The sequence below is a fragment of the Canis lupus genome, chromosome 15 (genome assembly GCF_048164855.1).
Source record: "Canis lupus baileyi chromosome 15, mCanLup2.hap1, whole genome shotgun sequence".
Lineage (NCBI taxonomy): Eukaryota > Metazoa > Chordata > Mammalia > Carnivora > Canidae > Canis > Canis lupus.
Genome location: NC_132852.1, coordinates 44,379,397 through 44,406,891, shown reverse-complemented (window position 1 = coordinate 44,406,891; position 27,495 = coordinate 44,379,397). Strand labels below are relative to the sequence as shown.

The window sequence follows — 27,495 nt, the reverse complement described above, 5'->3', positions numbered from 1 at the left end:
TCTCCATGGTGACAGCAGTGATTTTTTTTTGGACATGACTTGTTTAAGTGTCATTGGCCGATTTCACTAGGGAAGAGCCACAGAAACTAACTTTTTTTTTTTTTAAGATTTTATTCATGAGAGACACAGAGAGAGAGAGGCAGAGACACAGGCAGAGGGAGAAGCAGGCTCCATGCAAGGAACCTGAAGGGGGACTCGATACCGCGTCTCCAGGACCACGCCCTGGGCTGAAGGCAGGCACCAAACCACTGAGCCACCCGGAGATCCCAGAAACTAACATTAAAAAAAAAAAAGATTTTATTTATTTTGAGAGGGAGAGTGAGTATAAGTGAGGGGGAGGAGCAGAGAGGGAGAAGTAGACTCCCCACTGAGCAGGGAGCCAGACATGGGGGCCTCGATCCCAGGACCCTGAGATCATGACCTGAGCCAAAGGTAGACAACCGATTGAGCCACCCAGGGACCCCAGAAACCAAATATTTTGCTCTACCTTAGTTGTCATCAATGGAGTTGATGGCATGAACTTGGTATGAAACAATAGGTCTTATTCTGAACTTTATCTTCAAAGGTAGTTCTTTCTGGCTTTTCTGAGATCTTTCAGCTGGACCTATTCTATTAAGTATTGACTTCAGTGATACTTAACTTTTAAAATTATTTTTAACTATTGTATATTGTAAATGAATAAGTTATCTTTCCTGAATCCACATGAATTAAAATCAATATAGAATTTGGATCCGAGGCATGAAAAGAAAGTTTACCGACTGCCTCCCTCCATTTCCCATGTCATAGTGGGACTTCCTCTTGTCTTTCCTTGTTTTGTTTGGGAAAGTAATACCAACAGGTTAATAATAAAAGCTTTGAAATTTAATTATTATGAGGGAGTTCTAAAGGAAATTAAACATAGCATGATTACTTTTAAAAAATAAGAATGCAATGCAGCGTCTTTGCAAATAATCTTTCCCATACTGCTAGCTCATTTCCCATCAGGAGGTAGAAAGGAATTTTTGAGACCTATCAGCTAATCATAGTGTCTGAATTTTTATGACCCTTCTACTTTTTCTAAACATTTTCATGTATCGTTAACTTCCTTGGTTCTCCCAGGTTTTGTGTCATCATGATCAGTTTCTAGCGATACCTGGTTTGAGGATTAATGCACCACACAGTGCATTCTGGGAGCCTCGGGTTTTCGTGGGGCGGAGGGGAGGTGAAGGAAGAGACCCCACATGGTCACGGTGTGCTCCCTCACCCTGCATGGATCAGAGTAGCCCATATTTTCCCTAAGAACAACGTGGGCATCCCCTGGTGTGTGAGGGGTCCTGAGGAGGACTTCCCTAGGACACTCTTGCTCCCAGAGAATCCATCCTGCTCTTAAAAGGCTTTAACTTTTCACCTTTTTACGGTCAGCAAGGACTTTCTCATCTGCATGCCATGCTGAAATCCTTAGCCTTTGATCAGTTGATTGTGGCCTTTTCAGAAATGTTCTCTGAAGAGGCAATGCCTCCCCGTAAATGTTCACCTGCTCTATTCTTTCCTGACCATAAAACTTGTCAACTCTGAGACTTCCCCCCTTTAAATCTACATTCAGCACATTTTGCTTTTGAATCTCAATAAGCATCTCTCCGTCCTGCATTTTATTTTATTTTTAAAAAAGATTTTATTTATTTATTCATGTGAGACACAGAGAGAGAGGCAGAGACACAGGCAGAGGGAGAAGCAGGCTCCCTGTAGGGAGGCCAGTGCAAGACTTGATCCTGCATTTAATAGACCTAAATGTAATTTTTTAAATCCATTTTTGACCTTTCATGTTTTTCTGAAACCCAGTGGAATTTCTCTCCCCACACCACCCTTATTGGAAAAGCTCTACATTTGCGTGATTTTGTGTCTTTGTCATTATTTCAGAGTACAAATGATTTTATATGTAGTAAAATCTCACCCTTCCAGCCATGTCCCTTCTGATGCGAGGACAGGTAACTTCCGTGTTTCATGTATTAAGTGCAAATCCCTCCAAGCTGACAGTATTTTCCCTCTTAAGTGCCGAGAATCTCAAACCTCAGAGCTGGATCCTCAGCACACTCCCTTTGTCCTGTCGCCCCCACTTCTTGGTTCCAAGTGAAACCGGGTCTCTGCTTTCACTAGACTCCATGCACAATGCTTCTCAACCCCTGCATTCTGGGGGGGTACCCCACATCTGGGTTCCACTGTGCTGTCCCCTTGGCGCAGCATCCTTTGGTCCTTTGAGAGCTGCTGGCGAGCTTGGGTGCCATCCTGTCCTCTGCAGCCCTGCCTTCCCCTCTCTGGGCTCCACTACCCCCACCCAGGGTTCACTCCCCACCCACCCTCCTGCTGTCGGCAGAGACCCCAGGGTTCCCCCTCTCTCCCCCTGTCTTTGGCTCACTTGGGCAGATGGCGTTTCCCTTCTCTAGCTCCTCGAAGTGGTGAGTCCCTCTCCATGCCCTCTCATCCAGAAGCACCCTCTTCCAGCCTCCTCCTCACACAGAGCTCTAGTAATTCCTCTGCCTCTCTTGACCTCCCACACAGCCCACTTGTTTCTTGCCATGGTTCATCCAGGACCCCGGAGAAGAGGGCGACTGTATGCCTGCCTTGTTGGTCCCTTCTCTTAGCGGTGGGTGACCCTTGCTGGGGCTGTGCACCCCGTAGATGCCTCCTTATGCACACTTGGGGGCTCCTTGTGCAGGGCCGGCACCCAGGTGCGCCCAGGCCTGCCTCTCACGTGCACAGGAGCCTGGCTCAGCTGTGGAGTGAGTACCTCATGGTATGTTGTTGACCAGAGTCCCCCCAAACCTTTGCTTCCTTGGCATGGTGACAGTCGTTCGCAGGCTTCCTTGGCATGGTGACAGTCGTTCGCAGGCTCACCTCTCTGCTCCTGGCATCTCCACGGGCTTGCAGCTCTCTGGCTGGGAGTGCTCCCTCTGCAGAGTAGTGCACATGCTTCTGCTCTGCAAGATGCACCCTACAACGCCCCCCTCCCAGATTAGAGCCGGCTCGCACATCCACGCACATCCACGTGGTCTCTGTGTACTCCCCTTGGTAGGGTTAGCAGTCAGAGTGCCTGCCACCTCCTCTCTTATTTCCGTGACTCATCCTCAAGACAGACAACACCACCCCCCTGCTGCCTTCACAAATGCCACAGTTTCTTTGTTCTTCATTCTGTATTTTGGGTTCTCTCTCAAGGAAGAAGGTGGTGAAGCAGATTCGGCTGCTTGTGAGGCTCTCCTGGTCTCTCCATCACTTCTGTCCCTACCATCCCTTACTGTCTCTACCTGCTTAACTCTCCTGCCACCGGCATGACTGCTGTGGTCAGCTCACCCCAGCTGCCCATGGCCCTGGCCTTACCGGGGCATGTTTCCCTCTGCAGGCTGTGAGGACGCCCCGGCCCACACCACAGCCATGCACACAAGCATGCGTGCATACACACCACATACATATCTGTGTACACACACACCTACACCACACATAGGGATACAAACGCATGTGTGCACATACTGCACACACATACACATGCATGAACACATATGCACATATGTAAACACATCTGTGCACACATTCACACATACACATGCACATACATACACTGGCATGCATGCACACATGCACACACTACACAGATGGATACACAAGCATGCACGCAGGTACACACATGCCACACACATCAATGCACATACACACACGCATGCATGCATGTGTACATGTGCACACACACTCTCCACTCTGTTCCTAGTCCTGAGGCCTGGCTCTGGGGAGAATCCATGGGGTTCACCGCTGCATCTGTGCTGACCTAGGGAATTTCTCTCTGAAAAACTTCCATATAGCAATTTTCTAACTCAAATTTAAGTGAGAGGCATGGACAGTTGTTATTTGACCGCAGGCCCATTTCTACCTTGGGACAGTGCAGTGGAAGATTGGAAATGTCTACATCAAAAAACAAGTTTTGTTCCCTGGCTGTTTCTCCGCTCCAGAGCTGTGTTTTTCTGAAATGTTATTGACATCTTCCAAATGGAATCAACCCAAACATCAGAAACAGTCTGCTGCCAGTCCTTCATCCATGCAGTGCTGCAGGGGACATGTCTCCTTGAGATGGCGGAAGCGTTCACCTGGGCGCCAGGCCCTGAGCCTGGTCTTGGCTCTGTAGGGCACGGTGGGGAAGCTGAGCCTCCCTTTCAGGGGGCTGCAGGTGTACATGCCTCAGGGACACGCCCACGAGGAGTGGCGCCAACATGTCTAATGACGCTTCTGTTGCTCTGAAGCCGTATATAGAATGTGATGCTCTGGAAGCACATGAGGTCGGGTGGAGGAAGTGTGGCCTCCGTGCTGTCTGGCAGGTATTAGCCTTGGTTCTTGTCAGGTATCCAGGCTCTTCTCTGACTCCTGGCTGGACACTGCCCTGTCTGCACGCCTGGGGAGTCTCTCTTTGCCTTATCATCAGGATTTCCCCTCCCAGTTGCAGTCATGCTCTCTGGAAACACCCTCCATCTGGACGACCTTGGTGGCTGGACACGTGTAGCCTGATGCATTGACAGTGGCTTTCCTTCTGGTGCGGTCCCCATCGTTTCCACCTTTCCAGCTCTGAAATCTTGCCGAGTATCTGAATGTCTCTGGGCCGTTTATACATAAGCAGGTTGATTCACATCCCGTCCCTGGCTGCCCGGTGGTCTGAGGCTGTCTGCTGGATGCTTCTGCTCAGTCCCCCACCTCAGAGGCCTAGCAGTGCTCTTGCTGGCTGTTACCTTCCCCTTCTGTCCTTTCTGCCCCCAGAGGGAATATGCCCCCCCTTCCTGCTCGTGTCCTGGGGTACCACCAACATCAGACAAGGTGGGCGCTGGGTCTCACCGACTCAGATGTTTTTGTAAAAATTCCTTCTAGTTTTATTGAGATTTAGTTGACATCCGGCACTCTGTAAGACATATAGCTTAATGATTTGGCTTAGAAATATTATGAAATGATTCTTCTAGTGAGTTTAGTTAACATCCATCATCACATAGATACAATGAATAAAAAGGAGAAGAATTTTTCCTTGTGCAGAGAACTCCGGGGACCACTTCTCATAACCCCCTGCCTGCATACCAGATGGCCCTGTTAACTAGTCACCACATCCCTAGTGCTCATTTATCTTATAACTGGATGCTGGTCCCTTTGACTCCCTTCATCTGTTCCCCTAAAAGTTTTGGGGAAATGCACAGGAAAGTCTTCATGTTGAGTGCCAGGCTTCTCTGGTCTTAAAGTTCCTGGGTTTTCCTCATCACCAGAAATCCTTCTCTTAGACCTTAGACCCAGACCTCTCCTTCTCATCTCAGACCCTGCAGCAAGATTTCTTAACGGGGGATTTCAGGGGATATTGGATGAAAGAAAGATTCTTTACCAGTGCCTAAATGAAACATAGCTTCCCTTCAGTTTGTCTGTAGGAAAAACACGAAGTAGTTTTGTCAGCACCTGTGACCAGCAGAAATCATGGATATTTTCATATCACAGTGACTATTAAAGATGTCTCAAAATGTAGGTTACTCTCCCCACCAACTCAGAACCACAGTTGTCCTAAGGTCTGGTCCTGCTGCAGAGTCTTTGGGACTGTCTGCCTGTGCTCAAACATGTGGTCAGAGCTGCTCAATCTCAGGCAATTCTGTTCTTTTTTTTTTTTTCATCCCAGCGTATGATATTTTCTCATCAGGAAGATTAATCCCAGTGAATAGTATTAGATCAGTGACTCACAGGCAATTCTATGCTCATTAGTCTTTCAGCCACAAGACTGTAAGTTGTGTGTTCTCCATTTAGGGTTAAGTCAAAACCTCCATTTGGAAAATCTAGTGTTTCTGCAGACTGTGATATCTTTTCCTTATGAAGTAAGTTCTGAAAATGTTCATTCTGCCTATAATTGTGTATCTTTTCAAAACAGGAGTTCCATTCTTCCGGGGGTCAAAATGAAAAAGTGAAAACTGGATATCCAGCTTGATGGACATGTTTCCTTGTCGAGGAAGGACTACCCCACCCTTAAATGTCATTAATTTAGTTCAGCAGGAAGAGACATTACACCAATACAACTTTAAAAACAATTATTAACTCTAACCTGTCTATGCTTTTAATGTATTATATTGTGGATCATTAGTTAATCAACGTTAAATTTATTTTTTGATATACTTACAACTCTATTTTATAATAATGAGTTTTCTTTGTAATCCAATGGATTTTACTTTATATATTTAAATACAAGATTCTGAGAAAAGAAACACAGGCTTTACCAGATTGTTCTAGATGTTCAGTCTTTGTCTCATTTGTTTCTAAAGAGATTTTTGTCTCCACCCTGTCCTCAACTAGCAGATTTGTTATGCAGGACAGCTCAGCTCCTTTTGCCTCAGTGCTCCTGTGTCTCTGAGGCAATCCCAGCCAGTAAAACCACCAATCACAACTAACTCCACAGGGAACCTGTGTAGGGAGGGACTTAGCTATGTCATCTCACAAAGGCATTAAATCATTTGCCCAGAACTCTATGAGTGAGGGAGATAGAATCTGAATCTCCAGGGGTTCTGGCTCTAGGACTCAAGGGTGTCTGATTTTTAACTGCTGTATTATAGGCTGTAGACTCACTAAATTATCTTTTGAAATGCCTACCTACCTACCTGCCCTCCTGCTTTGTCCCTCGGGTGTGCATACGTCTGCAGTTAAGAAAAAAGAAAATGTTTGTTCTTTTTGTCTCTGTCTCTTTCCCTCTCTCTCTCTCTCTCTTTCTGTCATTCTCTCTTTGTTCCTCTGGATGGGATTTAACTCTGCAGAGAAGCCTTTCGCATTCCCAGGCTGTTCCCTTGTCTTCCCATGAAGAAGGTCAGATGGAATCATCTCCAAGGCCTCGGAGTGTCAACATTCCCGTGTAAGTTCAGCATGTGATGGGTCTCCTACCTCACACCTGGTTGTGGAGAGACCCTTCCTCATGTTGACCAGCGTGCTGCATGCTTCCTACAGGCTCTAAATCTTCCCTATGAAGGGTGACTTGTATCTGCAGTCCTTTCATCTCTATATGTCTTTGGTGCAGTTGTATTTGTCACCTTGAATGATTTTGTGACCCAAACCCGTGGTTGCCCATATTTCTTGGTTGGTTAATTTTCTGGAAAACAGCACATTCATGATCACGGTTCTTTTTGGAAACCAGCAGGATCTTAACATAGATATCCTCCAGACTGGCTCCCAGTGCCTCTTTTTACTGATGTCCTTTCCTGTGCAAATAAGGACAAGCAATATTTATTACAAACAGCTTCATCACTTATTCTAGTAGGACATGGTTTCGAGATCCCTTTGCCATTTGAATAAAATTGATGAATTTGAGTCCGTTCATAGGCATCAAATAGTCCGTCTTTGTGGTGACACTGTGGAATATTTCTGCTGTGATGATACTGGTAGAGTGCTCACGGAGATGATTGCTAGGAATGATGGGAGCCCTGTGCTTCTAGTAGGAGTGTTTACGGCTGTATCAAGTGATGTCTTGTTAAGTGTGGGGCCAACTAAATAACCCACATTTGTCTACATGACTGTTGTCAAGCTAAGTTTGTTCCTTCCCAGAAACTGAACACTCTTTATTTTTATCTGAAGACAGAGCTGTTCCTGCTCAGATCTTTTCAGAGCAAGAAAGGGGTGTCTGCTGCTGGTAGTGTATTTTGAAGAGCGCACACCCAGAATGGACCTCAAGTGTCTCCTTGTTCTAACCCTTCAGGTTTGTAGCTGAGGAAACTGAGATCCATAGAAGACATGAGACTTGTCTATGGTGATACAGATTAGGGTGTGGGACAGGTTCCAGACCCTCATGGTGCCCAAGACTACCAGTGCCATGGACCCCTTCTCTATAGCTGTGGTTCCTCGAAGCAAATTGAACTGACTGCCTTCCCATCTCCCTCCTTTCGTGCATGTGTGTGTGTGGCTGTTGAGATCACCAGTTCCTCCTTAACCTGCTTTTGAAATGCCTCAATACACAAAACGCCATCTTGAAATGTCTGAGATTGTGAGAGCAGCGCAGGACAAGCAAGTCATCCTTGCATATGTCTGGGTGTACATGAGCCTCCCTCCAACCCTCTTCTGGGTGCTTGACATTCACTTCCTTTCATTTCTATTTCCATTCTCCTTTTCCTTCTGTCATCCACTTATTGGAAGGTTGCTTTTGCGTCATGAAGACTCAACCAGTAGAAAATTGAGAGGATCAGTCTATCGGTCCTAATAATAGATTTAATTCAAAGTCCTATGTCCATCCAATCCAAAATCAGAGAACTGACCTTTTTCTGAAGCTAAGACATGTACCAGTGGCCAATGTCCACAGTTTCAACCTGACCTGTTCCCACATCTTAGTTTCCCACCCAATCCTGAGCCCCCTGGATGCAGCAACTCCTTTGGATCCAAAGATTTTCAACCTCTGCATTTTGGAGGTCAAGTCTTTACCGTTTTTTTTTTTTTTCTCATGGAGAAGTCACTCACTGGATAATCATAAGCTTTGGTGGATGATGTATTCTTATGTGCCATCTCTGAAGAAGAGAGTAGAAAAGATTCCATTAGGAAAGAATTATGGTGTGGTAAAGTAGTGGATTTGCTCTGAGACTTGAAAATAAATAAGTAAAGCGTATAAGTTGCATCTAGAATTCATCACCTCTCATATATAGCAATGATACAATAATACAGTAATTACTGTGGCTCTCAATGTGAAATTATGTGAATCACTTCATTCATTACAGATAATGAACTAGTAATACAAGCCCGAGTGGTGTCTTCCTGACACTACTCATTTGCATTATTTTCTTTCTGCCCCCCATGAGAGCAAAAAAAATCTTTCTTCTTTCAATCAGGGATTGAGGCATCCAGCTTCAGTTGGACACTTTCTGTCTATAGGTACCGATCATCTAGCATGATGCTTTTATCCAGAAAGCATTTATCAATATAAACACAGCTAGAGAGGCCATATGGAAAACATAAAAGCATCAAGAAGCTCAGAATTATAGGAAAGGTACAGAATGGATGTTCTTAAATCTTAAATCTCGTCCATAGATACCCACAAAGATGATTTCCATTGATCGTAATGGTACTGCTTGCCTTTTTCACACCTTCCATGCAATATATTTATTAGCCATATTGATGATAATAGCAGAGCAACCCTCCTTGTCAAATTCCTTGGCAAACATGAAGTGTTAAGACATGGATAGACTGTCACATACATGTGAACCCGTTGACCCAAGGGACAGTGATGGCATGGCACCAAGGAGATTGATGAAAAGCCAATAGGTACTTGGTGAGTGTGTGTGTGTGTTAAAAGGAACATCGTATAAATTTTTAAAATGCTTTTTAACAATTCTCTAGAATGAGTGTTAATCACTGGCTCCAACGAGAAACACATTTGGAACTGAGCTTCCAATGTCTTGCCTACAGCGATGTTGAGGCCCTGAGTTAGGGTTTTTATTCTGTCATTTGTGAAATCATCCACTTGCAGGGTTCTGTTATTCAGGGGCATGTGAGATGTAGAAAGAGCCCGAGCTCAGATTGCAGACATGCAGGTCATACTCTAGGCACCATTTATACCCTTCTGCGGGAAGTAGGACAAGAAATGGAGAGCAGATGGCTTATCTGTGTTGCAAGTATTCTGCTCATTCAAGCAAGAGATATTTTCCACTAGGAAATAGGATTTCTGAACAGAATTGCCACCTTTGTAGTCACTTGGTGTACTTCCGTGTCCATGCAAGATCTGTTGTGTGTATTGAGATGGTGTGGTGACAGGAGGGTGCCAATGCTTGCATTGGTCTGCTCCCCCTACCCATGCTGTGTGCCCCAACACATAGTGACATTTCTTGGCCTTTAGAGACCCAACAGGCACATTTTTGGTGTGTGTGCCTGGTCATCAGCAATCTCAGTAAAAATGATATCCCAAGACAAAAGGAAATTGAGACACAATTTATTTGAGAATATTCCAAGCAATATAATGTTTTGTTGTTCCACCTCAGCCTTTTCCACCACAAGGTTGAGTTAGACCCATGAGTCTTGATGGAGACATTTGGAAATCCCTAGGCTTGGTGGAAAATCATATCAGTTGCAAATTCAGTGAGTAAGCTATATAGGAGCAGCTTCGAGTTGGTGGGAAGACGGCCTTCCTAGGAGCCAGTGAAGAGAGAGGTAACTAACCAGGACCAACTTTGACCCTGGCAGGTACCTCAGAGGCAAGATCTCAGTCTGTTTACATTCTGTGGATTCATTTTTCCTGCCAGTGTTCTCAAATGTTCACTGGGATGGAATCATTGTCGAAGCCAGTAGTGAGCATCTCCCAGGACCACATGGCAGGCTTATCCAGAGGCTTTGGTCCAGAGCCTCCGGTATTTTTCTGAGGTTCACAGGTAGCCCTTCAAGCAAATATTTATAGAGTTGTTTTTGAAGAATCACTGATGCAGTAATTAAAAACAAGGCTATTTTTAAAAATGGCTTACTAGGGCAGCCCTGGTGGCGCAGTGGTTTGGCGCCACCTGCAGCCTGGGGTGTGATCCTGGAGACCCGGGATCAAGTCCCACATCGGGCTCCCTGCATGGAGCCTGCTTCTCCCTCTGTCTGTGTCTCTGCCTCTTTCTCTGTGTGTCTATAAATAAATAAATAAAATCTTTAAAAAAAAAAGATATTCTCTTTAAAAAAATGGCTTACTAGGTGAAGAACTAAGTGAATAGCCAGTTGAATGCTGCTAGTATTATTGCTTGTATCCCACAGACTGAGAGAGACACTGCTTCTGAGCAGAGGGCAGGCAGACAGAAGAAAGTCTCTCCTTTCAAGGAGCTTGTGCCCTGGGGAAGGACATCCAGGGAGGCATCCAGCAGGGTATCTGTCTGGGAAGAGCCTGATGTGCACATGGAAGGAAAAAACAGTGTGTCAGACTTTTCAAAATGTTCTCTAAAATCATACACCAGTTTCATAAATAACCTACCGCTGGCTTATGGCTCACAGTCTCTTTAGAGCCCTGTTGTGAACAGAAGAGCACCTTCACCTCGTTGATGTCCCAGTGGCCACCCTTCGGAGCTCCTCCCAGTGGACTCCCATGCGCTGTCTTCCAGTCCATCACCTCTGTGAAGACTGAGATCAGCATGGCTTAGATGAACTTCCTTGTGATTGGAACACCTTCTCTGTCTGCCACAGGGTTCCCTGCATGGACCTTAGTATGACACATATCTTCTCACTAAGGAGCTTCTAATGGGGGAGATGAGACCTGACCAGCCATAGCAAATGCTCAATACTATGTGCTGTGTGAGTAAATGAGTGAATGGCCCAAGGTGGAGAGTTGTGTGTTTTATGAAGCAGGTACTTACAGGTGTTACAGGATTCTGCAGATTAATAGAAAATCATAGAAGGCCTCTTGGAGGAAGTGGCTTTTGAGCTAGGCTTTGACGTAAGGCTATGATTGTGCCATCTGGAAATTCAACTTCACAGCTTCCTGGGACGTGCTGTAAGTGTGTGACTCATCAAAATGCCACCAGTAAATGACAGAGGACCAGCGTGCATGTTCCTGCACAATGTAGCACTCGGAACTGGGTTGGAATCCCAGCTCTGTGATACCCATGCCATAGACCTTTTAAAATTACTAAGTGAGATGCTGTCTGTAAAACGCGTGATAGTAAAGTTCCCCCTGCTATTGAATCTGTTCTTATTGGTCAACAAAACCCTTTGTGGATCGAAAGTTTGTAAATAAATTCAGAGCTCATGTGGAGGTGTCTCCGGGACCCGTGGATGTCCTCGCTTCCCAGATCCATCGCACATTTGTATAAACACATGCATGTTTTAAAATGTGCCTGAAAAGGAAGATTTTTCCAAATTAGTGAATAACTTTACAAAGAACATGAAGTTCTTCCTCTCCAGGAAGGCTTGTGCAGACATGGCCATCGTATGGCTACTCTCTGATCCCCAATTCACTGCATGTTTCCTCGGAAAAGGTGTCTGCTGTCATAGCCGGGCCTCTTCTGTCTGGGTTCCTTTCTATCCTGGAAGGAGGAGGCATGGGAGGAGGGGGACCGATAGGTAGGATAAGTCAATCTAGGCCAAATGAAGCTGGTTTATAGTCCCGTCCACCTCTCTCTTTCCTCGTGGCTCCCCTGCTGCTCCCCTTCTTCATCGGCATCCTATTCACGGGGGCACAGTGGATAAACCAGGCTAGAGGTGACCCCCTCAGGGTCCCTTCTGAACCACAGAATTCTTGGCACAAAGCCATCCCTGGGATGTGTCTGACCTCCATGATGAATGGAAATTTGGCTCCTTCTTGGCCCTCCCCCACCCCCAGGAATATCGGAATCTTCAGTAAAGGAGAAGGCACAGTTATGGCTCATTTACTGACTTGACTTTAATCTATCTGAGAGCATTTAAGACATTTATAGAGCGGCGGTCTTCCTTTTCATAGGAAACAAAAGTCTTCTGAAAGGCTGCTCATTTCCCCTGCCGTCGTCAAATGCAGAAATGGGGTGATCTGAAGGAAGGGCTGCCCTTCCGCCTGCCGGATGAGCACACTTGCGTTTTGGAACTGCCATAGCACCCTCAAGTGGCAACGTCTCCGTGTGCTCAGAATCAGTGCCTTCACAGGACTCTTGGTTTTGTTTTGATCGGGCTTTGCTTTGCTTTGAGGCTTTGATTTTTGCAGGTGATTGAATTCACCAAAGGACGTCAGAAGAAAACGCGGTCAGTGGTCAACGAGTAGGATTTGGCAAGTTGTTTTGAAATGATAGGGACGCTGTCCCAAGGGTGCCATTGGTGTAGACTGAGCAAGAGAAGCCATGAGAAGAGATGAGAATTAAAGAAATCCGTGAAATTATGAGAAATATATTAGCCTATTTTTCCTCATGTTGTTTTCTTCCCCTGGATCAAAGAAAAGAGCAATCACGCACAGAGTCCAGACAATTCAACACGGGTTGTAAGACACAGGGACCGTACCCCATGAGCATGTTTTTCTTGTGTTCTTTTCCCAACGCCAAGTTCTAGATAATATCATCTGAAATGTTGCTGGCCCTTGCCTCAATTCAAAGTCCCATTCATTCACATTTTAGGGAGAATTCCTCCCATTCCCCCCACTGTGCAGGCTGGTTAAGATCAAAAGCACGGACCCTCCTGTGTTTCATCCCAATAAAAACATATACGTGTACAGAAAACTAGTTTCTTCCCAGAGACTCTGATTGCAAGGTTCTGTGTGTCCCTCAGAGGTGGCCTGTATTTACCTGTGGTCTCCCTCCTTGTTCTGACTGCTGGTGCCCCAGGCACATGCACCTGCTGCCTGCGGCCCCTCTGCTCCTCCTGGCTGCTCCTCCACCTGCCGCCTCTTGGCTCCCAGCAGCTCCGGTACGATGGCTTCCACACTGGCTCCCCTGACACCAAGTCAGGGTTTGCTTCTTAGGCGACCATTTAGGGCGGGGGTTGCATATTTGAAAGCACTTTGAGTACAAAGTGCTGATAAGCACGAGTTCTCATGTTTTGATTTGGTAAAGCCATGATTCTCTCCTCCCTACCCGTCCTGTTTTGGACCCACGCTGCTTCTTGGTGGCATTAGCGACCCTGGACCAGGAATATCTTCCAGAACATGTTTCTTTACTCCACACGGGAGAGGCCCCCGGGAGTTGGAACACATTTTCCTGCAGATGCTCCCGCTGAAGGAGAGTGTGAAAGTCGATGATAAGTCCACACATTTTCCCAGAGACCACAGCCAACCAGAGAATCCGAGGGTGGCGGGGGGGGGGGGGGGGGGGGGGAGGGGAAGCTTAATGATGTGTTTTGTAGATTATCAGCCATAGGCAGCTATAATTTTTCTGAAGGTGATGTGTGTAAGAGATTTTGGCTTCCCCTGTAATAACAGCTTGTTGGGACGCCTTGGGGGCCCTGTTCTGTGGCCTGGCCTCTCTGCACATCCCCACGCCACCGGGAGAGAGCCCACGCCCAGTGAATCCTCCCCCTGCAGAGGCCCGGGGACAGGAGGAGCTGTGTGACTCCATGTGTGAGGACACAGCTGCACAATGGTTCCTGATGGACAGGAGCTCAAACAGGGCTTTCTGTCTGGGGGTCTGGTTCTGTTCAGCAACCGCATGTTGTCAGGGTGCGGAGTTTGCATCACCTTTGTGTTCTTTTGTGTTGTGGCCACAGAGAATCCGGAAGGAGGCAGTGCCGGAGGTGGGGTGGGGTGGGGTAGTAGGGAGGGTTCCTCTTCCCACCATTCTCTTTTATTTTATTGTGGAGGAAAAAAATCCCTCCAGTAGCTATGCAGAAAACTGTTTACATCTCTTACCTAAGCAGACAATTGTCACTGGAGAATAGAAATTCTATATCGAGGATACCTGCGTGGCTCAGTTGATTAAGCATCTGCCTTTGGCTCAGGGCGTGACCCTGGGGTCCTGGGATCGAGTCCTACATCGGGCTCCCCACAGGGAGCTTGCTTCTCCCTCTGCCTGTCTCTCTGCCTCTCTCTCTGTGTTTCTCATGAATAAATCAATACAATCTTTTTTTTTAAAAAAAAAAATAAATTCTATATTGTTGAGCAAAAAGTAGTAAGGGACCGTGACAGAGCTTTTGGGTGACCAGGGAGGGTCTGTCACACAGGTGGTTCTCACTGAATGAAGAATGCATGTGAGAATATGCTTACAGAAAAAAATCTGTATAATTCCCTCTGGAAAACAAAAATGCTGTGTCTTTCCTCAAAGCACCAATTCAGTGAATAATATTCAGTTCTTTCCCAGCATGCAATGCAGTCCAAATCTAGGGTTATTATTATTTTTAAATTGAAGTGTAGTTGTTACATTCGTTTAGAGGTACAACATAGTGACTCAACACATTTATAACTTATGCTGTGCTCATCACAAGTGCGGTTACCATTGGTCACCACACAACACTATTATGACACCACCAACACTATTCCCTGTGCTGTACGCTTCATCCTCGTGACTCGTTCGTCCATGACTGGAAGCCTCTACCTCCCACAACCCTTCACCCATTTTGCCCGTCTCTCTAGCTCCCTTCCCTCAGGCAGTTGTCAGTTTGTTCTCTGTATTTATGAGTCTGTTTCTTCTTTTTGTTTATTTGTTTGTTGTTTAGATTCCACATATAAGATCATATGGTATTTGTTTTGTCTGACTTATTTCATTGAGTGTAATACCCTCTGAGTCCATCCATGTTGCCACAAATGACGAGACCTCATTCTTTTTTGTGGCTAATAATATATAATAATTATAATATAATTATAATATTATAATATAATATGATTATAATATATATAATATATAATTCCATTGTGTATATATATATATATATACACACACACACACACCACTTCTTTATCCATTCATCCATCCATGGACACTTGAGCTGCTTCCATATCTTGGCTATTGTAAATAAAGCTGCAGTAAACATGGGAGTGCATATATATCTTTTCAAATTAGTGTTTTTATTTTCTTTGGGTAAATACCCAGGAGTGCGATTGCTGGATCATAGGGTATTCTGTTTTTAACTTTCTGAGGACCCTCAGTATTGTTTTCCACAGAGGCTGCACCAGTTTGCATTTCCACCAATAGTGCACGAAGATTCCTTTTTCTCCACATCTTTGCCAACACCCATTTGTTCTTGTATTTTTGATTATGGCCGTTCTCCAGGGATATTTTTTAGGTCATTGAACAAGAAGGAAATACCTTTGTAGAACTCTTGCATCATATCTTGAGGAGTCAGATCTAATACGGCTTAGAGAAATGCCAAGGAGGTAAAAGTCACAGAAGCTGGGAATACTTAGTGAACTAGTGAACACGTGAGCTTCTCCAACATCCTTCGCTAGTTAAGGCTTTTGAAGAAGGAAAAAAAAAAAAACACCCAGAAACAGAATGCATTCATCTTAGCAATGCTTATTCCTCTCTCCAAGATTGGTGGGAGATGGAAGAGTCTGGGGATCACTTGCTTTGATTCTTCTCCTGCAGCTGTGTCAACTGATTTAGGAGATTACCATCATTGCACTTTAATCAGGAACAGAAACCAAGGGCTGGGTGTTGCTTAACTATTGAGATGCTCTGCACTTGCAAGATGCCATCATATCAAGTGGCTGTTTTTCATCATGTGGATCAATCCAAGCAGGCTGCCTTCCTGGGGATTCAGTAGCTGTGACTTCAGGGCCTGACATTCACAGTTTTAGATGGGAAGACTTAATAAAATGCAGATGTAATCAGTGGATGAAATGCTAGACTAGTACTTACTCTAAGTTTTCCATTAAAGGGCCCATCATGGTACAAGTATACCACTTGAGGGTCTGTGATATAAGTGGGTAAGTTGTTTGAAGGCTTGTATTTTATCTTAGCATACTCATGAATTTTGTATTCTAGCCCATATTTGGATTTAATGACTTTATATCATTTCTCTTTGAGTAAATTAAGTACTGAAAAAAGATATTTGGAGACTCAGAATTCATTTAGATTGTAACCAGCCATTTACATCTCATTCCAAGTTAAACCTGACATGGTGCACGATACCAGAGCTCTGAGAGAGAGAGAGAGAGAGAGAGAGAGAGAGAGAGAAATAAAGGAATCTTGAAACATGGATGGAAATAGAGCCTTTACTGCAGCTGCTTTTACCATAAGATGGCTCAGAAATCCTTCAGAGTCCTTTAAAAGCATTAATTTATCCATCCTTCCTCACAAAGATTGAAAAGATTCTGTATAAATGATGCAATTTGGGTATTGTTGGGTTACAAGGGAATGAAATGGTGGTGATTATGGGTACAGTGCAGAGGATTGAGGTAATAGGACCCATCAGGGACTCAGCTCAATCTAAGGAACAAATGGGATCCACCTCATCCTATTGTAGCAGAGAGTCAATTTTATTTTTGCTGTGGGTGAGTGAGAAAAAAAAAAAGCTGTTCAAATTGCAGGCTTATATGACTAATGGATTTATTTAGCCAACGGGCAATTTCTGTTTACCTGTCAAGCAAAATATAAATATAAGTAATTGTTGAGAGAATTACTTTTTTTGAGTTCCAAATTACAATGATCTGAAATGCAATTAGTAGTATAGACAAACCTATTTTCCCCCTTTATGAAAAGGAAATTGTTCAGAAATGGGTAGAGTGCAGGTGATAGAGTTACAGTGCACAATGGAGTGAATTACCCACGTGAAGCAAATGAGCGGCTTCATTTCAGTTTTATTGCTCCTAATATAATGTTTTCATTAATGAGAACCCACTGCTTCTCATATCTGACATAGTCACCTATACATGAATCAGGGGTTTGCAATGATATCTCTTGTATTCGCTCAAGACAATGTGAAGAGACAGACCACAGGCGGGGAGTTTACTTTGTTTCCAATGGTCAGGTGTCACACTTCATGTTTAGAATCTGTGTGGGTGCTGATAGTTATCCACAAATATCGAACTTGTACATTTGGTCCCAAGAATGTGTTAAAATTCAAGAGAAAGGGCGCCCAGGTGACTCAGTGGTTGAGCGTCTGCCTTCGGCTCAGGTCATGATCCCAGAGTCCCAGGATCGAGTGCCGCATCAGGCTCCCTGCAAGAAGTCTGCTTCTCCCTCTGCCTGTGTCTCTGCCTCTCTCTCTCTCTGTGTCTCTCATGAATAAATAAATAATATCTTAAAAATGTTTTGAGAGAAAGCTCATTTTTAAGTATACGTTTGTGTTCATAAAAATAGGTATGCTCCATGGAAATCTGGAGAAAATCTTAAGTGGTGGTGGGAAAGAAAATGGAGTTTATAATGAGCATTTTGATGTGCCTTAAAGGAGTAGATTCAGGAAAATTAAGTTCATAAAAGTCAGTTTTCTACTTAAATGTGTTTAACTTCATTGATTTTTAATTCATAACAAAGTTTTTTCTTATTACATTAAAAAAGCAGTGGGTCTAAACCAGAGGTACTGAGGATTTTTTAATGAAATCAATTTTTGAAAGTAATGCTTTTTAAAAAAAATTTCCTTGCAATTCTGCAGAGCTTGCCTGCCAAACTTCATATATTCTGGCAAGGTGAGAGAGGCTCTCTGCTAACGTGCAAAATCAAAATATCTCTGAGATAAGCCGCAAGAAGCATGGTGTCTTAACTTGGATCATGTCTTTGGTGTCTGCCTTGTTAATCCTCTTCTGGCCACTGCCTTCTTCCTGAGATGAGCCCTCAACATCTCAATTCAGGGGTGAATTAGCATTCTGAAAATGTCCTGAAAAGACCAACTGTACACCATTCCATTTTGAATTCAAGCTGCTCAGATAACCTCTATTTAAATGAGGAAGACAGGCCTTGTTCATTCTCAAAAACTTCTTACCCTCTGGAAAATTCTTGTTAAGTGTTTTGAATTGGTAAGCCATTTCCTGGGAAAAAGCAAACATTTGGGGGGATCTTCGAGGTCACCTTGGTACCATTTAGAGTAACATTCGAGTACATTATTCTAGTCTGGTGTTTGCTAAACTTGAGCATGCATCACTCAGGATGACCTAGTGGGCTAATTAAAATACAGGTTGTGGGGCTCTAGCCCTGAGTTTCTGATTTAGTAGGTTTGAGATGGGGTCCAGGCTTTTAATTCCAAACAAATTCCTAAATGATCCTTATATCGCTGGTCTAGAGATAGTTCTTTGAGGGGATTGAAAATGCCACTTAGCGCTCCTGTAATAAATAACTAGAGCATTATTGTGAACACATTAGTGTTCTAGTGCTTTTTAAGAGTCTTTTCCTAATAAAATTAGCAGGGCTGTAAATGTCTGGAATAAGCGAGAAATTGAGAAAAATACATTTATTCACGAAAGGAAGTCACTATCCATCTGGCTAGGTAATTTATAACATCAGTTCTGAGTCATTATAAGGAGTATTGACTAGAATCTGTAGGAAAGCGAAGACTGTTCGTTTTAGTCCATCATTTCATCCCAAGAACACAGCACGGTGACTGGTGCCCACTAGGCATTCCAATATTCACTGAATAAGTAGGTGAAATGCTTACAATAAACACTGACATTAGCTGTACCATTTTTCATGCATGGATTTGGTTTTTGTTTTAGAGAGCAAATGAGACAAGCATACTATATGACAAGTTGTTCCAATTCAATGGCTTATATATACAGCAAGTATTTATTCCAAGATCCATCTTTGTGCTGGTCAACTGTGATTTAGTGGATCTGCCCTGGGCTCAGCTAGGTGGCTGCACTCTATGTTCCCTGATGGCTGGATTGGATGGACTTCAGACCTGTGAGTTCAGGTCTCTCCAAGTATGCTTGTTCTGGAGGCCAAGCCAACCTGGCAGCAGCCACCCAGGACATATTCTTATGTGGCGGATCACCTGGGCAGGCTGTACAGATGGCCTGAGAGCTCTGCCTGCATCATGTCCCTTCATATTCCAGTGGCCAAAGGAAGTCACTCAAGAGGTCATTGTGGCAGTTTAGAATACCTCATTAGATAGGCTCTGGGATGAAAAAATATTTGCTGAACAACATTTCAATTTGTCCTAGTTTCGAATATGGAAATTATGACTTTTTAAAAGATTATTATTTCAGAGAGAGAGAGAGAGAGAATGGAGGAGGGGCAGAGGGAGACAATCTCAAGCAGACTTTGGGCTAGGCACAGAACCTGACACAGGGCTTGAACCCACGACCCCAAGATCATGACCTGACCTGAAACCAAGAGTCAGGACACAGCCGACTGAGCCACTCAGGTGCCCTGGAAATAACAGCTTCTTATCTCAAAGATGAAGCATGCCAACCTGGAAGCTTATAGCTTGGAAATGTAGCCACGCTCTTGAAACAGACAGCTCTTACTCAGACTGCCCCATTACACACTTGACGAGGTGGTTTGTCTTGGTGCTTGTGGGGTGCCTTCTGGCCACCGGTGCACATTTCTCTGTTCACTCAGGCGTTGATTGTTTGCTAATTACTTTTTATTGACGCTTTTCCAGAGGGTGCCTTAGCTCAAAGGAATGGTCTTAATTCTGGGGTAAGACAGTGAGAGTTTTTCCAATTCCTACCAGCAGGTGTCCAGGAAGCAGGTGACCCTGCTCCCACCCTGGCCTGCCTCACTCACAGGGGCTGCTGGCCCAGATGCTCCAAGGCAGCCCATTGTTGCTTGAAGCCTCTCCTCTCTTCCCTCTTTGTGTCTTGCAGCCAAATGCAGCACAGGGACCTGGAGGCCAGGCCAATTCACTGGGCTGGCCTTACTTGTTTGCTATTTCTGGCTGGCCAGCCCGTTCTTTCTAGGGTAGATTACATCAGCCTCACACTCCGGTTCCCTAAATTTTACTCCTATTGTACATTCTAGGAATGTGCCATATCCCTTTCCATTGTCTAATTGGAATCATTTTTAGTGGAGTCAGATTTTTAAAAATTCTCTGTAACTATTTCCATGGGCCTGCAAATGAGTATAATTTACATGGCAGGATTAAATGACTCAGCATCAACTCTTTCCACTATCCAAAGAAGACCCTGCATTTGAACGACCCTGTTTCTTTCACTCCTTTCCTATTCCATTGTTGTTTTCAAGTAAAAGCCTTAAAAACCTTTTTGGGTGACTTGATGCAAAATAGTAATAATAACAATAATAATAAACAAAATAAATTCAAAAGCCCCCCCATGAGGCTTGGAGCCCTGTACTTGCTAGCCTGTGTCACGTGCCTTGGAATCTCAAAATGCTTGCCGTTGGTCACAAGAGAGCAGATAAAAGCTTTTTCTTCTGGAACACAGTCATCACCTCTGTTGGTTAAAGCACCAAAGCATTGAATTGCAGAGGCTCATTAACGTCACTTTAATATTAAAGGGGATCAGATTTAACTTAATTCATGAGACTGGAGGGGTGCATGGTTGGAAAGGGCGAGGAGCTCTGGGGGCATTTGAGAGCAGAAATCACGTCCCTTTTAATCTAATATTACTTGATATATGAATTAAGGGAGTTCAGATAACGACATTGTTATGTTCAAATGATCACCAGGGACAAACAAACAACAAACTCTCTTCCAAATCTCATGCTCTCCAGATCTTAAGGGCCTTGGAAAAACACGTGGAAGTTCTTGTTGAGTAACTAGGACGTGAAAAGACAGAGGTTGGTGCCTCCTCCAGGAGGGAAAGCGATTATTTCCAAGGAGATAATATTAGAAATGAGATTTTATAAGTACTCAGCAGCAAGGAATTTGTAGAAAAGAAAAAGAAATACACAGCCTATTGGTATTGACCCAGAGTGAGGACAGGAGTGAAGGACAAGAAGGAGAAGGAGAAAAAGGAAGAGTGGGAGGAGGGCAGGTGGGCAGTGGGCAGATGTTAGAGGCAAGAGGGAGCACCTCTAAAGGAACAGAGGGTGGAGGGACAGCCTCCGCCCTCCACCACCAGGCTGGAACAAATATTTTCTGTGGGTTGACTCCATCCAGCTTTTTAGCTAAATCAGTGGCTGTTGTACCGACGTGACAATCATCTTGGTTGCTTGTGTTGATTGACTGTGTGTGTTTGTGGGCACAGGGCGAGGGGTTAGTCATCTGTAGTAGGTGTTAGCGCTGATGCCTACGAAACACACAGTTGCACAATGGCTGTATTAAGATGTAAATAAAAATGCCATGGGGAGCTAACAGTGAACTTTATTAATTTTAGGGTTAAAATAAATGTTTCCCTTTAAAACATTACTTGTCATGTATCAATTCAAAAAGCTCAAATTAACTTTAATTTCGTGTTTTTCAAAAACTAGGACCAAGCAACTCATTTTTCTTTTTTTTTATTATTTTTTTAAAGATTATTTATTTATTTATTTATTCATAGAGACAGAGACAGAGGCACAGGCAGAGGGAGAAGCAGGCACCATACAGAGAGCCTGATGTGGGACTCCATCGGGGTCTCCAGGATCACGCCCTGGGCTGCAGGCGGCGCTAAACCACTGCGCCACCGGGGCCGCCCCATTTTTCTTCTGCTGGACCTTTCCTGTTTGTAAAGTTTGTAAAGAAATCATGCTAGCCAGCTCCCCTTGTGGGTAGGCATCTTGCAAAAAAAAAAAAAATTGTTTTTAAAGATAGATATGTAGAAAGAGTTTAGTTGGGCATAGGCTTTGTATTTATGCATTTAACGCCATATTTTCTCAAACTACCCAAATATTTGTTTTATTTCCCCCCCTTGGTATGAGTACAAGGTGATAATACCTAGAAGATGCTGGTGCCCAGTGTCTTAGGGAAGGCTCTTCCATCAGCACATGCCGCTGGTTGTTTCATCGCTCACGTCTCAGCATTTGGAATGAATAAAAATCATAAATAGGGCTTTGCTCTCGTCCTTTTCCTCACAGAGAAAGAGGAAGTAAAGTACATGATATAATTCTCTCCTAGAAATAAAAAAAACCTCTTAGCTAATAAAAATCATGCTTAGCCTGCTGAACTCAGTATACTTTTGATATTTTTACAATGCTTAGCTTGCATGTGGATGACAAAGTTCCTTTCATTGTCATTTAAAAAATGACTACCCACCATATTTTGCAGCATTTGCCTAATTCCAATGACTAATCATATTTGTTTTGTAAATTGGTTCCTGGGAAAATAAACACACACCCCTTTATTTAATAAACGGGAAAAAATAATACACAACTCGATGGAAAAATAAGTTAGTGGACATGGGTGTAAGGAGTATTGAGGAATTAATATCTTGATATGCTATAATCCATGAAACATTTTCAAAAATAGTTTCCCATATTTACCCAATAAGCAGAACTGGGAATCTATTTCAATATAGTACATTCAAGATCTTCGGTGATTGGTGAGCGGAGGATATTACTGACCTGTGTCCTGAGGTGCACCTATATTTAAATGCCCATTGGGAAGTTCTGCTACTCTTCAGAACCTCTTCCCCTGTTTAAGAAACTGGGGATCTGAAAAGGTTTTTGAAGGCAATAAGCGAATTAATTATGTATCATAAACACAAAATGCCATAGTTGCAATTTTCTGCAACTGCATTTCCTCACTCAGCCCAACACACTGACGGGCTGACTCTTATATTTGGGACTTCCGAGTCCTGACAGTATATTAAAAAATACACTGCAGTTTGTAAAGACATGCTTAAGCCATGTGTGAAGTATGTACAAACATGCATACACATACTCACACTCAAAGTCTAGAACAGTCACTCCACCTGGAGCACCTCTCCCACCCACGCCCCATTTCTCCTGCTTAATTTTCAATTTGTTCTCTCAAACACAAATGTGTACTCCAACTTGTCCTCCAATTGTTTCTGAGTCTTATCGTTTCTTCATTTTATAAATGATTTTAAGTAAAACTTGCTTATCGTGTTGTCTAAATCATTTAGTTAGGATTTCTAACACGGACCAAATTGTGATTTGAATACCCACAAGCTGATCTGTGAATGATGTTCAAAAATGAGGGACACAGGGGCATCTGGGGTAGCTCAATCAGTTGAACATCTGACTCTTGGTTTCGGCTCAGGTCATGATCTCAGCCTCCTGGGATGAAGCCCCAGGTTGGGCTCCATGCTCATCACAGAGTCAGCTTGTCTCTCTCCTTCTGCTTCTCCCCTGCACTCTCTGAAATCAGTCAATCAATCAAAGCTTAAAAAAAGTGAGGGTCCCAATGTGCCTTCCATAGCTCAGTTTCAACCTATTATTGTTCATATGCATACGTCTATAAAGCATTGGGTATGATAGAAAAGCTACTTCCATATAAATACTGTATTTTGTATCAAATGTTAGTACAAGAAATATGTAATGCTGTTTCTTACAGTTTGTGTGACTATATACACAAAAAATTTCATATGTATATGAAAATATAAATTTCATATATATTATGTAAGAAAGACCCTAACAGCATCTATATTTAGCGAAATGTCAGGACATAGATGCTGCAGGGAGCAGCCTGAGCTTTCCTTTCAAGTCAGGCTGGAAAAGGCAGCTTCCTCCCATCAAAAGCACAGCTGGGGCGGGGGAGGGGGGATGACAGCAAGGTTTCCTATTTATCTAAATGTGATGACTTTTAAAGTTACATTTTATGGCTCTTGTAATTGCTGCCTCTGTCTTCAAAGTAAAGAGGGGCTGGTGAAACTCTCTACACCCCCAGGCCTGTGGGTGGGACAGCTGCCTATGCCCAGGCCTTTTGCTGGTTCAGGCAGCCTCTTAGCTATTGGGATGTTGGTTTTGCTTGTTTTCATGGTTGCACAAAGGAAACGTGTCTTTAAAGTACTTTAACAATCACACTTTTCTTCATAGAAGAGGGAAACCAAAGTGGATTCAACAGAAGATGGGAGTGGTAATACATGTTAATTAAAACAGGACTACCCACTAGGTTGAGACTTGGGGAGAGCTTGGAAGGGACTGGAAGGTATGTTCTCCCAAGAGCCTTATTTGCCAGCATCCCGTTTCTCCCTCCGAGTTAAGGACACTGCGTGAGGGAAGAGGCCATTTCAGGACCAGGCAGGAGTCTTCTCAGAGTCGGGGCTCTGGCAGTGATTCCAGGAGATCGTCTTGGATTCAGACCCAACAAAGGCTGGTGAGCCCGCAGTATGGCCTGCTGAGTGGCCACGGACTCGCCTTCTTGTTTTATTTATTTATTTTTTAAACCTAAAACAGATAGTCATGGGAACCTAGCTGGAGCAGGGTCACCGCTGAGTCCGGGAGGAATGTGATGATGCAGATGCTCACTCTGGACTGGTGCAGAAGAACAGCACAAAGGGCAGGTGCGAGCCCTCCACCCGTCCCCTCCCTCCGCAGTTTTAGGTCCTGGCCTCCGCCGAAGCTCAAGTCGGGACACATCTGCCCGACCTGGAGGGTCTGCAAACAGGAGGGAAAAGGACGTGGAGACGAGACGAGGAGGAAGAGCCCCCGAGAGCCTAAAGAAGGCCCGAGGAGCGGACTTGAGGAGGGAGGGGTTCCCGGAGGCCCAAGGGACCATCTACCCCAGGAGAGGGAGGAGAGGAGCCGCCTGCGCCTGGAGTAGGAGCGGGCGCCCGGGCATGTAGGTGTCTTTCCACACAGGGGCGCTGGAGCACGTCTTACTGCAGCAAGACGCGCGGATGCGCACCCGGAGCCCGGCGCCCTCTTTGGTGTGGTCGGTCCCCGTCCCTTCCTCTCTGTCGGGGATTGAGGGGGCGGAGCAAGCTTTGGAGAAGTTGCCGGCATCCCAAAAGCTTCAGCCTCTGCCTCTATTTACCGAAAATGAAAATGGAGTTCGCGACGTGCACAAGTGGGCTTGGGATGTGTAGGGAGGGGCGTTCCACCGAGTTGCTGGGGAGCCTCCCACCAGGCCTCCCCGGGCTTGCCTCCCGTGACCTTTCCTTCCCCTTCTGTCTGAGCCCGGGGGAAGGAGCATGACTCTGTTTTCGGAGACGAGCTTGGTTTGGGAAGCAAGCAGGGCTCGTCAGAAAGCGCTGTGTCCGAGCCATCGCCTTCCAGCCCCGCTGCTCGCCGTGCCTCGCCCCACCTAGCACCCCCAGGCCCGAGGGCTCCTGCCTGTTGTTGCTGCAAGTTAGGCAGGAGACGCTGGAAGGAGGGCCCGAGGGGGACGCTCGAGGCGGCGAGGCTGCAGCCCGCGGGGCCCGGCGTGTGGGCGCAGAGCGCAGCCCCGCGCCGAGGATGGGCGCCCCGGGGCTCGGCCCCTCCGCCAGTGCCCCCCAACCCTCCGCGCGCTCTTCCCGCGCAGCCGGGGCTGCCGCCGCCCGCCGGGCCCCGCGCGCCCGCGCCCCCGCCCGCCCCCCCGCGCGCCCGAGCCCGCGCCCCCGCCCGCCCCCGCCGCCGCCCCCCGCCGCCCCCCGCAGCCCCGGCGCCATTACCCGGCCGCGCCGAGGGGCCGGTGGGGAGGGGGAGGGGGAGGAGGAGCCGCGCGAGGGGCCGGTGGGGGGAGCGCTGAGATGCGCGCTGGCTCCTCGCCGGTCTCTAGGTGGTGCCGATTCCGGGGCCTCGGCATTTTCCCTCCCTTTATGGTTTTCGGCGGGGGGGGTGGGGGGGGTCCTTCCTCCAGCGCCGTGATGAGGCGGGCCGTGGCCGTGGCGAGGAGTTGACCGAAAGCGGAAAGGAGCGAGGGCGAGCGCGCGCCCCGACCCCGGCTCCGCCGAGCCGCCGGGGAGGGGGCGGAGGAGCCGAGCCAGGCAGGCGCCCGCCGCGACTCGAGAGTGGCGCGCGGAGGAGCGGCAGCCGCCGGCTTCTTTCTTCTGCGGCTGCTTCCGTCTGCCCCCGAGGGGGTGCGGGGCGGGCGCCCGCGAGGGGCAGGCGAGGCGCAGGACGCCCCCGGGCAGCCGGCGAGGGCGCGGGCGCGGGCACCGATGGCTTCGCTGTACCAGAGGTTCACGGGCAAGATCAACACCTCGCGCTCCTTCCCGGCGCCCCCGGAGGCCAGCCACCTCCTGGGCGGCCAGGGGCCGGAGGAGGACGGCGCGGGGCCCAAGCCCCTCGCAGCCCCGGCGCCCGCGGCGGCGCCCTCCCGGGAGCGCGGCGGCGGCGGCGGCGGCGGCGGCGGCGGCGCGGGCGGCCGGCCCCGGTTCCAGTACCAGGCGCGGAGCGACGGTGACGACGAGGACGTAAGAGCATCTTGGTGGGTGGGGGGCGGCGCGGGGCTCGGGGCGAGCGCTGGGGCGACGCGGCCGCTCCGCGTCCGCGGGGGTCGGGGTCGCCCTCCCGCCTCCCGGCCTCCCCTCCCCTCCCCTCCCCTCCCCTCCCCTCCCCTCCCCTCCCCTCCCCTCCTCCGCCTCCCGGGAGCGCCGCAGACCCGCTCCTCCGCGCCGATCTCGGTCACCGCCGTCCCGGAGCGGGGCTTGGTCTGCACCGGCGGCGGCCAGGAGTTGGTGCTGGAGAGAGCGGCGTCTTTGGGGCTGCGCTGCTGGGATGTGGGATGGCTGGGGGTGGGGTGGGGGTGTCGCTGGGCGTGTGGATGCCTGTGGTTACTCTACGGTGTTCTGCATCCTAAGGCGAGAATCCAATATACCTGTGCTTACAACTTGATTTTCCTTCCTTCCTTCCTTCCTTCCTTCCTTCCTTCCTTCCTTCCTTCCTTCCCTCCTTCCCTCCTTCCTCCTCCCCCCCCTTTCTATTTTCCTGCTTTAAGACTGGGGAAGATAAAGTCCCATGCTTCCCACCTGTCACTAGAATCTATGCATTGTGCCCTCCTCAACCTCCCCCACTCTGTCCCTTTGCTCCCATGGCCTCTACTTCTTACCTCTCCAGGACACTTTCCCCTCCAGTGCTGATAGTTTGGGTGGTGATTTTGGCACCAGGGACAAAACACTAGCGTCCGAGGCCCAGTGTCCTATTCCAGGCCCCAGCACAATTTTTACTGATGAGAATCAGGCCCTGCCTGTCTCCCACACCCAGCCTTGGACTAGCAGCTCTACCTTAGACCTGCCTTAGGAGAAAACTTCTTAGGGAGCATGTTTCTTACTCTTCTTCAGGCTAGAAGCTTGGGTTTCAAAGGTTGGATTTGCATATCACCTTAGTAACTGATGACTCAGACTGGACACTAGTGGGCAGCTTAGCTAGTTGAGTCCAGCCACCTCTGTTGATCCCTTCCAGCTATTCCCAGGGCCAGGGAGGACCACAGAGACAGACAGTT

At 46.5% G+C, this 27,495-nt stretch overlaps 1 protein-coding gene and 1 long non-coding RNA gene across 4 annotated transcripts in view; one reads left to right on the top strand and one right to left on the bottom strand.

The window, feature by feature from the left end:
• DPP6 (dipeptidyl peptidase like 6) overlaps positions 1 to 27,495 on the top strand; it is an 826,229-nt gene that overhangs the window by 113,303 nt on the left and 685,431 nt on the right. The window contains exon 1 of one of the 3 annotated variants that reach the window (XM_072776859.1): positions 26,139 to 26,467. The exons of 1 other annotated variant lie outside the window; for it this stretch is intronic. In XM_072776859.1, coding sequence (XP_072632960.1) covers positions 26,213 to 26,467 — 255 coding nt within the window. In that variant the 5' untranslated portion in view covers positions 26,139 to 26,212. Of the gene's footprint in view, positions 1 to 26,138; positions 26,468 to 27,495 lie in introns of those variants that run through there. One more of the 3 variants, XM_072776858.1, reaches the window with a different exon arrangement.
• Positions 21,737 to 25,525, bottom strand: LOC140605001 (uncharacterized). The gene is made up of 3 exons (XR_012007801.1): positions 24,238 to 25,525; positions 22,102 to 22,277; positions 21,737 to 21,886 (listed from the first exon to the last, which is right to left on the bottom strand). It is a non-coding gene; the product is annotated as an uncharacterized lncRNA (long non-coding RNA).